The sequence below is a fragment of the Bison bison genome, unplaced genomic scaffold (assembly GCF_000754665.1).
Source record: "Bison bison bison isolate TAMUID 2011002044 unplaced genomic scaffold, Bison_UMD1.0 scf7180017864297, whole genome shotgun sequence".
Lineage (NCBI taxonomy): Eukaryota > Metazoa > Chordata > Mammalia > Artiodactyla > Bovidae > Bison > Bison bison.
Genome location: NW_011494869.1, coordinates 6,937,183 through 6,950,237, shown reverse-complemented (window position 1 = coordinate 6,950,237; position 13,055 = coordinate 6,937,183). Strand labels below are relative to the sequence as shown.

The 13,055-nt window shown below is 48.9% G+C and overlaps 2 protein-coding genes and 1 long non-coding RNA gene across 4 annotated transcripts in view; 1 reads left to right on the top strand and 2 right to left on the bottom strand.

Annotated features, from left to right (window-relative positions):
• Positions 1-3,602, bottom strand: part of ATP6V0D1 (ATPase, H+ transporting, lysosomal 38kDa, V0 subunit d1) — a 40,766-nt gene extending 37,164 nt beyond the window's left edge. Inside the window, exon 1 of the mRNA XM_010851037.1 lies at positions 3,273-3,602. Coding sequence (XP_010849339.1) covers positions 3,273-3,402 — 130 coding nt within the window. The 5' untranslated portion in view covers positions 3,403-3,602. The remainder of the gene's footprint in view (positions 1-3,272) is intronic.
• Positions 3,603-3,620: 18 nt separating this feature from the next.
• Positions 3,621-13,055, top strand: part of LOC104996698 — a 16,522-nt gene continuing 7,087 nt past the window's right edge. The window contains exons 1-3 of one of the 2 annotated variants that reach the window (XR_826235.1): positions 3,621-4,077; positions 9,328-9,576; positions 9,907-10,090. This is a non-coding gene — a long non-coding RNA (uncharacterized LOC104996698). The remainder of the gene's footprint in view (positions 4,078-9,327; positions 9,577-9,906; positions 10,091-13,055) is intronic. The other variant, XR_826234.1, reaches the window with a different exon arrangement.
• On the bottom strand, positions 4,222-5,041 carry AGRP (agouti related neuropeptide). The gene is made up of 3 exons (XM_010851038.1): positions 4,895-5,041; positions 4,646-4,737; positions 4,222-4,456 (listed from the first exon to the last, which is right to left on the bottom strand). Exons 1-3 carry the CDS (start codon positions 5,022-5,024, stop codon positions 4,274-4,276), a joined length of 405 nt encoding a protein of 134 aa, XP_010849340.1. The 5' UTR covers positions 5,025-5,041; the 3' UTR covers positions 4,222-4,273.

Sequence of the window (13,055 nt, the reverse complement as noted above, 5' to 3'; positions counted from 1 at the left end):
GGCTCCCCCGTCCCTGGGATTCTCCAGGCAAGAATACTGGAGTGGGTTGCCATTTCCTTCTCCAATGCATGAACGTGAAAAGTCAAAGTGAAGTTGCTCAGTCGTGTTCGACTCTTAGTGACCTCATGGACTGCAGCCTACCAGGCTCCTCCGTCCATGGGATTCTCCAGGCAAGAGTACTGGAATGGGGTGCCATTGCCTTAAATTTGTATTATTATTACCCTTTTGCAAATGATGAAACTCAGGACAGAGCAGTTACACGGCCACAGAGGCATGAAATAGTAAGCCCACACTTGTAACCACTATGTTACACCGATTGCTTAATGTCTTTTCCTGGCCCCTTATAGTCTCCACCCTCAGACTTTAAGGGAACAAGAGAACATTATTCAACAAAGTATCTCAAACCCTACCACAGTGCCTGGCATAAAACAGGTGCTCCCTAAGTATATGTGGAATGCATGAAAGCATTCAAAGCAATACTGTGTTAAAAGGAAAAAAAAAAAGTAACACTATGTGATTTCTCTTTCTCTATCTCTGACCCACCTCCTCTTCCCCACAAGTCCCTAGGCACAGGACCCAGCTTCCAGAAGGTATTAAGCACATGCAGAAATACTTAGAGCTGGGAAGAGCTTTTGTGACCACCCAGCTCTGTCCCCTCAGTTCACCAAGAGGTAGGACTTTCTCCTACCTCTGAGAAGAGACAAGCAAGGTGGACAATGGAGGATACATGGACTTCAGAGGTCCTAAGAGACTGAGTTCTAGCAAAAGAGGTCAGTAGCAGATGCTCTGAGGAAGTGGAATGCAGGAAGGAGGGCAAGGGTGTGGTGGAGGATCAAGAAGTACTGGCCCTACCTCGCAGAACAAACACCCACTCACCACCCAATGCCCCGAGCCTTCTGGAAACTGTCCCATTTTTAAACATATTCTTTGGAAGCCTCATCTTCTCAAGATACACCTACAGATCTCACCAGGGACCACAGGCTTCCTTGGTTTCTCCTTCCTACCTTCCTCCCCACTCTTTCCCTTTTCCCTGGAGATAAGGAAGCAAAAGCATCCAGGAACAAACGGCTGGAGGCCAGGCCTCTGATGTGACCTTCAGCAGGCCTTCTTGTAGAGGACAAGAGGAGTTTCTGGGCACTTCTTCCTGCCTCTGGTTATCTCCAGACCCTGAAATTCCTGAACATATCCATCAGAGTCCCAAGAATCTCAAACTCTAAGTTAAGTGATTTCTAGGAAAGCAGCACAGACACCACAAGAGCTGCAACTGGATGGAGAGGGCCAAAATTCTAGCCTAGCATGGCCACAAAGGGGTTCTCAGATGGTATGGTACAGGGTCTGGGCCTTAAAGAGTAAGAATCACTGGGCTTCACCAGGATAAGAAAGAAACAGAGGAAGTGGCGTTCGCAAATAATCCTGAAAGGAGCTAACATTTATCTATCTCAGTGCTTGGTGCTGAGCTAAGTGTTTTACACATAATAACTTGTTGTTATCTAAGGATTTGGTGAGACAGGCACTGTTAATGTGTCAGATGAAGGATCCAAGGCCTAGAGGTGTTGAATAACTTGGTTAAATTAGGTGATTCAGTAACTGGTGGGGCTGGGATTCAGTCAGATTTGAAAGTCCAAAGTCCACCACAAAATGTGCACCAAAAGTTGGGAGTGGCTTACATGAGGGAAAGGAACATATGTGAAAGAGTGAGGGAATCGCTGAATGTCACACTGAAGGACTGGATGGTGATCCACAAGGGGGACCATGTGTGAGCAGTGCTGTAGGAAGAATGGCCTAATGTGTGATCTTTTGGGAACTCTGTGCCCCCAGAAACTCTACAGGGGTGGGGCAGGAGGGCAGCAGCAGGAGTGAGGAAAGCCTAAAAAAGAAACAAATTTACCAAATGCCAGTTGGTAATCTAAGCTATCCACATTCAGATTTAAGCAAATAAAGATCTTCCTCCAGTCCCAGTCAGTCCACAAAATTCCCATTAAATACCACTGTGTGCCACCCTGCCCTGTGCAGCCTCCCTGTTTCTCCTCTGTTTGCCACAGTGAGGACAATGAGGCTGCTGGCAAGTTCCTACAACCCAGCACAACCACTCTCATCAGGGAGGTGAAAGACATTTTTTGCACATTTATGTTAAAACCATAATGCCCACAATTGTATTTGAACTTCAGTAAGTTTTAAAATTTTAAAGGATTTATTTTCACATCACTGGCCTAGTTTGAAAGATCCATAATAACTGTTTGGTTGTTTGTTTGTTTTTTTTTATTGAGGTCACTTTTAACCTCAGTAACTTTATAATGAGAAAATTTTCTCCTGAACGTGAATCATCCGGCCATCTTCCCGCTCCAGCTACCAACCAGAAGGCTAGCAGTACTTCTGTTCAAGGCATATCACCTGGAGGTCAGGGATGGGAGCTCACAGCCCAGCCACTGTGCCCTTCACTACCACCTAGGGGGCAGGGGTGGGAAGGGAGAGGAAGAAGAGAAGGCTGGACTCAGGGAAGTCGATGCTGTGCCTCAGGGAGTCAATCCCACTTCGGAGCTGCGCGTCCTGAGAAGAAAGGGAAACTCAACTTCTCACTACTCCTGTACTAAGCAACCCTATCTGAACACACATCCTCATGGAGGGGGTGGGAATTATTGTCATATACACGTGTATGAACCTCCAGACTTTCAGGGCTCTCCCAAACACTGCCTTCAGGAGTGAAGTGCCTTCGGCATCCCCAGCCAGTGGATCGGGGACGGAAGGACAACTCTAGCTAAGCTGGCCCAACAATTCTCCCGAACGGCTCACTCCGCAGGAAAACACAATGATGCCAAAGGCCTTGGTGTACGTGTTGGGAGGGAAAGCAGGGGACTTTTCCGATTAGCTTCCCTAAGCGCTGCCAGGAGACAGCTCTCTCGCTACGTCAGGATAAAGAGACTTGTATGAGCACATCTCGCAGCAACTAACCACTCCCAAGAGGCCCTCTCTTCCAAACTACACGTCGGGCAAAACGGAGAAAGAAGCGGCCCCAGGAGAGGCGAACCACTACGGTTCTTAAAGCTTCTTTTGTGTTTGGGCCTTCACGGAGCTGCAACTAGAGGTACATTCCCTTCCGGCGCACCCATCAGCTCCTGCATTCCCAGCAGGCCTTTCAGGCCCAGATCCGGCTCCCCGACCTCTCAGACCCTTCGAGCACCCCCAGATTCCCCTCCCAGACCTCAGAAACTTCAGGCCTGGCTCGATCTCCTTGCCGGGCTTTCGAGGCCCAGCACCCCGACCCCGCGGCTCACCCTCGAGCGTCTCGCACTGCACCAGGTTGAGGTAGTCCGCCTGGCTGAGCACCCCAGCCTTCAGGCCGCGCACCAGTCCCTCCAAGTAGCCATTGTCTACGTTGAAGTAAAGCTCCGGGAAGAACGACATGGCTGCGGCGGGGCGGCTGGACCGGAGGGCCCGGACCGGCCGGCACGCAGCACAACTCTTAAGATCAGCTGACTCGGCGCCCACAGCAGGCTGTCAAGAGCGTCAGGTGACGCGCAAGCGGCTCACGTGACCACGACGGGGCGGGGCTCCGTTTCCAGACAATTTCGGTGCAGAACGCTTGCGCAGGTGTAGGCTGCGGCCTGCCCTCTGGCGCCTGCGCGCTGAGGGGAGGCGGAGGCGGCCCTCCTGCTCCCTGGAGGGAGAGGCTTGGAATGTTCCAGGCCAGCCGCTTAGTGGCGCCCGTGAAGCGGGGGATTCGATTGGGCCTTCACTCTAGATTTTCTGAGTCTGGTATACCCTGGTGCTGTGACGGCCCCAGAAGTAAAGATGGGAGTGGGCGGCCCCTCTTTTGCTTGGAAATGTTCCAGACTGTTGAGCCATCCTTCCTCTGAGAGGGACTGAGGTCCGGTGAGGGCCATGCTTCGCTAAGGGTCACGGGTCGAGTTAGCCGCAAGCAGGCCCTGGAGCCTGAGGCTTGTTAGCATGCTGGGAGGTACAACCCCTCTGCCGCCCTGTGACCCCCTTTCTCGCATTTATCATCAGAGATTCTCAAGAGCAGGAGCGCGGCCCTCCTCTCTTTCTCCCAGCAGTTCCTGGCGCTCTAAGAGCTCGCATGTAAGTGACTTGTGATGGGATAACGCAGGCCCTGGAGTAAGGGGGTGTGTGTGGTGTCGTGGCTTAGAGGAACCTTCGCCCCTGCCGTGACCTCCCCCACCTCCGACGGCGGTCACGTTCGAAATAACGCCACAACCCTGGGGTTGGTTCCATCCTTTTATTGGTGCTCCCCAGCCCCGACCCAGACATCGACCAGCTAGGTTCGGCTGCAGGGGTTCGTGGTGGTACCCAGCTTGCGGCAGTAGCAGAAGGCGTTGAAGAAACGGCAGTAGCACGTGGCGCACGGGTCACAGCAGGGTACCTGGTGTCCCAGGCAGGATTCATGCAGCCTTACGCAGCGACGTGGGGAGCGTGGCTTGCGTCCTTCCGGATCTAGCACCTACAGGGTTTGGGGAACATGGGCCTCCAAAGGCAGGTTCAGGGACCTGCCCTGATCAAGTTAGGAGAGGAGTGGAGCATGGGGAAGGATGGTCTGCAGTGTTGCCCCAGGTGAGAGAGTCAAGTAGAGATAGAGGTTGATGCCCCTCATTTAAAGACTGTGGCCACACCCCTTGCCCTGAGCAGTTACCTCTGCTAAGGCCTTGGCCTCTGCCTCCTGCAGCAGCGACTCTTCGGCCTGTTCCTCCGTTATCCTCTTCAGCGACGGTTGCAGGCTTAGGCCTGGGACAGGTAATGTGAGGGCAGAAACCCCCCATGCACAAGACACCGCCTCCCAGGCCTGGGATTGGGGAGGGGGAAAGAGGCTAATACAAGGCAGAACAATTTGTGACCAGAGAGTGTCCAGGCCCCACCCAGCCCCATCACTGCCCACACTGACCTTGGAGCTCTAGAAATAAGGCTTCCTCAGGCCTTCCGATGCCCTCCAGGGGAGCAGGGCCCATTTGGGCCCCCTGCATGGGGGGCATTGCCAGCAGCAGGGCACAGCTCAGCAGTACTGCGGTCAGCATGGCCTGGCTCAGCGGGAAAACCCACCACTTAGTCCATCTTCATCCCTGGAGCACCCTCTAGGTGCCCTATCCCAGATCTCTAGAGAGTAGGAGTCTTAGCCCAACCTGAGGTCTTACCTCTGCTTGCTGGATCCTCGCCCCAGGAGTTGCTGACCATTCCATGTCCCCTGCTTATATGGCAGGATCTAATGAAGGGCCCACACGTGACTGCTTCCTGCAGCCAGGGTATGAGGGGCCCTCCCCAGAAGATGGGAGCATGATTCAGGCCTCTCTCACTGGAACCAGGGCTCTACAAGAGGGGTGCCCATCTCCAATTTGGAGTGAGGTCTCCGGGAGCCCTTCAAAATTTGGGAACAAGATAGGGTGCCCAGGGCCCCCAAATTTCTGCAGGACAGGGACCTGGGGGATGGGTAGGCTGGAGTCATTAGCAGTAACAAGGCAGGCAGCCCTGAACGCTTAATTTAATTTGTGGCCCCGGAGATGGTCATTCAGACCCTACGCATGGCTTGTTTCCTTTGTTTCCAGGAACTTGGGTCAAGGGCATTGAAAGGGGGTGATGGGCCAGTGGCCAAAGCTGGGTGGGGTGAGGTGCAGACCCAGACCCTGGGTTTTGGAGAGGAGTGAGGAGGGGAAAAGACCACTTAGCCAAAAATAGGCCCTCTGCCTCCCTCTCTGGATCTATCCCTGCTCCCCTTCTTCCTCCAGGCTTCTCCAAGATCCCACCCCTGCTCCTACCCCCACACCATTTTCTGCCTGCAGTTCCTGGAAACCAAGGTGACTGAACAGACTGTTCCCTCCCCAGGTGGGCGAGCAGCTTCAAAGTAAAAAGCTTTCAGACCGCCTGCTTCATTAGTGCTAATGGCTGCTCCTTTCCGCCCTGTGTTGTCAGACTTTTGCCCATGCCTGGTCGCGTCAGCATGAGGCGAGTGTGAGGCCTGCCCTTTCATAGAGATGGTGGGACACACAGGACTTCCTGCCTCAGCCTCCCCTCACCACCACCTCCCCAAAGGGCACTTTATCACACACTTGCCAGTTGGGGAGAGGGATGCAGGCTGAATCAGCTTCCAGGACTTGATGTACAATCTGAGCTGATATAAGACAGCGGGAGGATGAAGAGGCTGTTGGGGCTTGCAGCCCAGGTTCACATGGGCTATTTTGATCAGGGCGAGGCCTGAGGAAGTCCTTCTAGAAAGTGGTTGAAAACCATAGGTTATCATCTGGAGCTCAGTGGCTGTCTTCACTTGGGTATGTGGACACAGAGTATTGGCCTCAGGGACTGCCCAGGTCCCTGGTTAGGTCTGATGGGGAAGACAATCAAGAAAAACAACCATCAAAACATAGTGGAGGAACTTCCCTGGTGGTCCAGTGGTTAAGACTCCATGCTCCCAGTGCAGGGGACTGGGTTTGATCTCTGGTCAGGAAACTAAGATACCACATGCCACACAGCATGAAAATGAAAGTGAAGTGGCTCAGTTGTGTCTGACTCTTTGCTTCCCAGTGGGCTGTAGTCTACCAGGTTCCTCCCTCCATGGGATTTTCCAGGCAAGAGTACTGGAGTGGGTTGCCATTTCCTTCTCCATGGGGTTTTCCCAACCCAAGGATCGAACCCAGGTCTCCCGCATTCCGGGCAGACGCTTTACCGTCTGGGCCAGCAGGGAAGCCATACCATACAGCAGGCCCCCCCCCCAAAAAAAACATACAAAAACAGAATGCCCGGAGAAATATAAACATTGGATATTTAAAGATATTAAAGAATAACTTAACTTTTTTACTTGTGATGATGGTACTGTACTCATGACTTTTTAAAGCATTGTTCTCTTTTAAAGAAAAATAATGTATTTAATGATAAAATGATATGAAATATGAGGTTTGCTTCAAAATAATCTGAGGTGGGGGAATAGCAGGAGGTGATATAGATGGAACAAAATTGTTAGTGGAGTTAGTAATTGTTGAAAGTGGGTGATGAGTACATGGGCTTAATTATCCTGATACTGCTACTTTTGTATATATTTGAAATTTTCCATAATAAACATTTGCTGATGGCCTTTCCCACCCCATCCTCCTCCTGCCCTCAGCTCAGTTTCACCCAGCTACCTTCCTACCACTGAATAGGCCCAAAGCGTGATCTATGGGTTTCTTGTTACAGCTCTATATCTCTATTTATATCTATGTGTATGTATGACTTGTGCATCAGTATTTAAAGTTAATGTTCCATTGGCTTATCAAATTTTATACGTTTAACAAATAATCAGTCTTCGGCTTGATCTTTCAAATTTTGTTACAATTAAGTTCCTGCCCTTCTATCATTTTCTATTTTCATAGTGTTTGTTGATCCTTACATTTGTCTTTCTTCCCAATGAACAGCGTCGCCTACACCTAGTAGTCTACAAAGGCTCCTCGGGAGCCCTTTCCATCTGCTGAATACCAACACTGCATGAGTGATTTTTCAGGTCTGGAATTGGCCTGATGTTCCCAAGACAAGGTTTTTGGCAAAAGGACCTTCAGAAATGTGTGACATGTCCTGGATGGAGGATTTGGGAGACCTGGGAAGATACAGAGCCTGCTTCGTGAGGCTGGGGATGGACTCCAGGCATCAGGACCCTGGCTTCAAGGAGGAGGAAGGGGAGAGTGTGAATGCGCTGTGCCACATATCAAGTGTGGGGACAAAGAGGGATGCTTGAATCCTGCGTGCCTCCTCTTTTTCCTCCAGCAATTTAGTCCTCAGCCCAGGGGTGCTGTTCCTGCGTTATCCTGCAGGGAGCAGCAGAGCACCCACTGGCACTCCCAATCCAGCTTTATCCAGATCCCCAGATCCCCAGCTGGAACACTTCCCCTGCCCCCGCCCCCCCAGCCCCATGGCTCATCTGTAGGGCTTCCCTCCCACTCTGTTTCTGTCTCTCTCCCCCTCCCTCCCTGTTTCTGTCTCTCTCTATATATATATGATCTGATTTGATATATATGTATGTGTGTGTATATATATATATATGTAATTTTTTGAAGCATAGTTGACATAATGTGTTAGTTTCTGGAGTACAGCAAAGTGGGTCAGTTATACCTACATATCTTCTTTTTCATATTCTTTTCCATTATGGTTCATTACAGGATATTGGCTATAATTCCCTATGCTATACAATAGGACCTTGTTGTTTATCCATTCTATATATAATAGTTTGTATCTACTAATCCCACACTCACAATCTGACCCCTCCTGTCCCCGACTCAGCAACCACAAGTCTGTTCTCTATGTCTGGGAGTCTGTTCCTATTTTGCAAATGAGTTCATTTGTGTTATATTTTAGATTCCACATTTAAGTGATGTTTATATGGTATTGTTTTTTCTCTTTCTGACTTACGTCATTTAGTGTGATAATCTCTAGGTCTATCCATGTAGCTGCAAATGGCATTATTTTGTTCTTTTTTACAACTGAGTGATATTCCATTGTGTATATATGCTACATCTTTATCTCATTTTTCAGTGGACATTTAGGTTGTTTCCATGTCTTAGTTATTAGGAATAGTACAGCTATTGATGTAGGAGTGCATGTATCTTTTTGAATTATAGTTTTATCTGGATATATGCCCAGGAATGGGATTGCTGGATCATATAGCAACTGTATTTTTAGTTTTTTGAGGAACTTCCATACTGTTACCCAACATGGTTGTATCAATTTACATTCCCACCAACAGTGTAGGAAGATTCCCTTTTCTCCACCACCCTCTCCAGCATTTGCTATTTGTAGACTTTTTAATGATGACCATTCTGATCAATGTGAGGTGGTACCTCACTATAATTTTGATTTGCATTTCTCTTATAATTATCAGTGTTGAGCATCTTTTCATGTGCGTATTGGCCATCTGTATGTCTTTGGAGAGATGTATATTTAGATATTCCAGGCTGGTGTCTCTTGAGCCCTCACCTGAGGGGTGTCCCACTGTGATCAGGCGCCCCTAGGTGGGAGAGTTGTGTTTGTTGCACAAAAACCAGTGCTTGCCATTCTCCCATTCATTTCCGAACTGTTTGAGCACATGCTTCATGACCAGCACTGTGCCAAGGCGTCTAGACTTCAAGGCTAGGTCAGACACTGTGATGACCTGAAGCTCCTCATTCTGGGGTCAACCAAACTTCATGGGATTGCTTATTGCCATGGAAGTGTAGGCTGAGGTCAAGCCAAGGAGAGCGGGGCATGGTGCAGGGCCAGCTTTGGATGGAACACCCCTTCCCCTGACTGTAAGAGGGCTCAGGCCCAGAGACACTCCTTCCCCCTCAGACCTTGCTCTAACTCTCTCTTCCTCTCCCCACACAGGCCTCCCCTTCCATGCAGATGGTGGGGCCTTAATTGGAGGCCTTAATTGTGGCTGGAGTGCTCAGATGAAACTTCCGAAAAGGCCTGAGGAAGACAAATAGGACCAGCCAATCTGACTCATAGCATGTGACTTGCAATTTGGGCTCATGGACCCCTCCAAGGTGGCAAAGGGCATTCTCAACTCCAGCTTCAGCCCCTTCTGAAGACATCTGCAAACTCCAGTGTCCAAATCTTCAGACACCCAGAGAGGTAACCAGTCCTTCCCCCTCCCTGCCAGGTCCTACTTTTCTGGGTGAAATCTTCAGTCTCTGGAGATGTTGCAGGACCCTACCTTCTGCCTCAGGTTATCCCTGCCCTGAGTATGTCCAAAGCAGTACACCAGCCCCCACACTCCCAAGAAATCCACCAAAATGGTGGAGAGCTTGATCCGTTCCGGGTGATAAGAGGACCCCTGAGTACAGCAAAGTTTCTGGGGAGTGAAACTGAGTCCCCAGCAACCCTCCGCAGTGGCATGGCACTATTGGACTGGGGAGGGGGCACTTGGGATGTCTCCTGAATTGTTCTATTTCACCCCCATAGAATGAAGCAACCTGGCTCTGTGAGGATGTTTAGTGGCTCAGCTGCAGCCCTAGAAGCAAAGGTGATTGCGTAATAGGAACCACTGGACTGTCTGGAAATGATTCTCAACCTAGCAACTGGTCTTTCTGCTAAAGACCCAGGGATCTGCCTACCTGCTCACCTCTGCCACTCATGTTCTATGCAGGTAAGAACAGAGGCTACAGGAAATCTGGACATAGGCACAAAGATGCAGCCTAAGGTAATGGGCACAGAGGTATGACAGTACCTGGCTTGACAGGTTCAAAGTGAGCCCAAGATCAGCTCAAGAAAGCAGAGAGAGCTGCAGCTGCTCCCAGAGTTCTCTGGACTCACTCTTTTCTGCAATTACCCCTCCTCATCCCCTCTGCCTCCAGCTACAAGGAAGGTCTAGGAGGTGTAGGTATGGGAGCTGGGAGGGGATTGAGTCCTGTTGGGGAGCAGTCATCTGGGGGTGTTGGATGGAAAGGATAACCTTCCAGCTGAAACCAGACCCCCTGGGGCACATCTCACCCAGGCAGCAAGCCCTTGCCTGGTATGGGGGGAAGAGCTCATAGGGTGGCCCCCGCCAGCAGCCCCATTGGTCACCACTTCCCAATTTTGCCTCTGTAGGCCCTGCATTAACTGTCTCCACAAAGCCCTGGGTGGGGGTCCTCCTCCCAGCTCTGGCCAAACGCAGACATTGTGTCAGAACCTGTCATAGAGGCAAGTTTTCCTCCTGGCCTCATCCGTTTACCTGCTAAGGTTTGCCTAATGTCCCATAGCAAGACTCCCATTCCACGTACTCTCAGTGGAACATGGAACTTCCCAGGTGGCACTAGTGGTAAAGAACCTGTCTGCCAATGCAGGAGACAGAGATTTGATCCCTGGGCTGGGAAGATCCCCTGGAGAAGGGCATGGCAACCCACTCCAGTATTCTTGCCTGGAGAATTCCATGGACAGAGGAACCTGGCGGGCTACAGTCCATGAGGTCATAAAGAATGGGACACAACTGAAGCGACTTAGCATGCATGGAGAACATGGAACCAAACATTATCATCCCCGTTTTACAGATTAGAAAGCTTTAAGTGACTTAGCTTTAATTACTCAGCTAAAGAAGGGCTAGCCTGCTTTTCCTTCTTTCTCTCATGGCCCAGGGTATGTTTTAGAGCTAGAGAAGAGGCCTGGTTAGAATGTGTGTGCTCATGCCAGGGCAGGCTCAACCCTAAGGCGTCTCTCCATACACACCTCCTGCTTGTGGGAACTTTCACTCACCTACAGAGCTGCCAGGAGTGCAGAGACGAAAGCAAGTCAGCCACTCCAGCAGGCTAGGTTGGCTGCCAGAGCTGTGCTGAGTGTCCTTTACTCTCAATCACATTTCTAAGTAACTCATGAATCAAAGGAGAAATCACAAAAGAAACTAGAAATGTTTCAAATTGAATGATAATGAAAAACAGTGTATCAAAACTTATGGGAATGGAATCCCCTGGCGATCCAGTGGCTAAGACTCCCTGCTCCCAAAGCAGGAGGCCTAGGTTCAATCCCTGGTCAGAGAACTAGATCCCACATGCCGCAACTAAAGATCAAAGATCCTGCATGGCACAACTAAGACCTGGCACAGCCAAATAAAAAATATTTAAAAAAATTTTAAAAACTTATGGGAAGCATCTAAAGCAATGCATATTTAAGTAGACTTACTAGAAAAGAAGACTGGTTGAAAATTAACTACATAAGCTTTTTCAAGTGGGGGAAAGATATTTTCAATAAACAGTGTGGGAGCAAGTAACTGTTTTACCTGCACCTTTACCTGCCTTCACAAAAATTAATTTGAGATAGATCATCAATATAATTGTGAAGGTAAGCCAAATAAAGATTCTAGAAAAAACAGAATACCTTCATAACCTTGGAGTAGGCAAAGATTTCTTAAACAGGACAAAGTACTAACCATCAAAAGCCAATAAATTTGACTTCATAAAAACTAAGAACTTCTGGTCATTAATTAAAGATAATTAAGAAAGTAAAGTGATAAGTCACAAACTGGGAAAAGATCATTACAATGAACTCATAGACTCAAAATATGACTCAAAGAATTCCATAGTCATTAAAGAAAAAGGACTTGAACAGACCCTTCACAATAGAGGATTTCCAAATGGCCAACAAGCATATGGAAATGTGCTCAACATCACTAGAGAAATGTAATTCATAGAGAAATCTGAATTAAAACCACAGTGAGATACTGCTATATACTGACTCAGTTCAGTTCAGTCGCTCAATCGTGTCTGACTCTTTGCGACCCCATGAATCACAGCACGGCAGGCCTCCCTGTCCATCACCAACTCCCGGAGTTTACTCAAACTCATGTCCATCGAGTCGGTGATGCCAGCCAGCCATCTCATCCTCTGTTGTTCCCTTCTCCTCCTGCCTCCAATCCCTCCCAGTATCAGGGTCTTTTCCAGTGAGTCAACTCTTTGCATGAGGTGGCCAAAGTATTGGAGTTTCAGCTTTAGCATCAGTCCTTCCAATGAACACCCAGGACTGTCTCCTTTAAAATGGACTGGTTGGACCTCCTTGCAGTCCAAGGGACTCTTAGGAGTCTTCTCCAACACCACAGTTCAAAAGCATCAATTCTTCAGCACTCAGCTTTCTTCACAGTCCAACTCTCACATCCATACATGACCACTGGAAAAGCCATAGCCTTAACTAGACAGACCTTTGTTGTCAAGGTAATGTCTCTGCTTTTAAATATGCTATCTAGGTTGGTCATAACTTTCCTTCCAAGGAGTAAGCGTCTTTTAATTTCATGGCTGCAGTCACCATCTGCAGTGATTTTGGAGCCCAGAAAAATAAAGTCTGACAGTGTTTCCACTGTTTCCCTATCTATTTCCCATGAAGTGATGGGACCAGATGCCGTGATCTTCGTTTACTGAATGTTGAGCTTTAAGCCAACTTTTTCACTCTCCACTTTTACTTTCATCAAGAGGCTTTTTAGTTCCTCTTCACTTTCTGCCATAAGGGTGGTATCATCTGTGTATCTGAGGTTATTGATATTTCTCCTGGCAATCTTGATTCCAGCTTGTGTTTCTTCCAGTCCAGCGCTTCTCATGATGTACTCTGCATATAAGTTAAATAAGCAGGGTGACAATATACAGCCTTGA

Excerpts from the sequence above, each read along its gene's own strand:
- AGRP (XM_010851038.1), bottom strand. The coding sequence starts at position 5,024 with ATGCTGACCGCAGTACTGCTGAGCTGTGCCCTGCTGCTGGCAATGCCC. Across the intron at positions 4,738-4,894 it reads CTTATTTCTAGAGCTCCAAG|GCCTAAGCCTGCAACCGTCG; the intron begins GTCAGTGTGGGC and ends TACCTGTCCCAG. Across the intron at positions 4,457-4,645 it reads AGGCCAAGGCCTTAGCAGAG|GTGCTAGATCCGGAAGGACG; the intron begins GTAACTGCTCAG and ends CAAACCCTGTAG.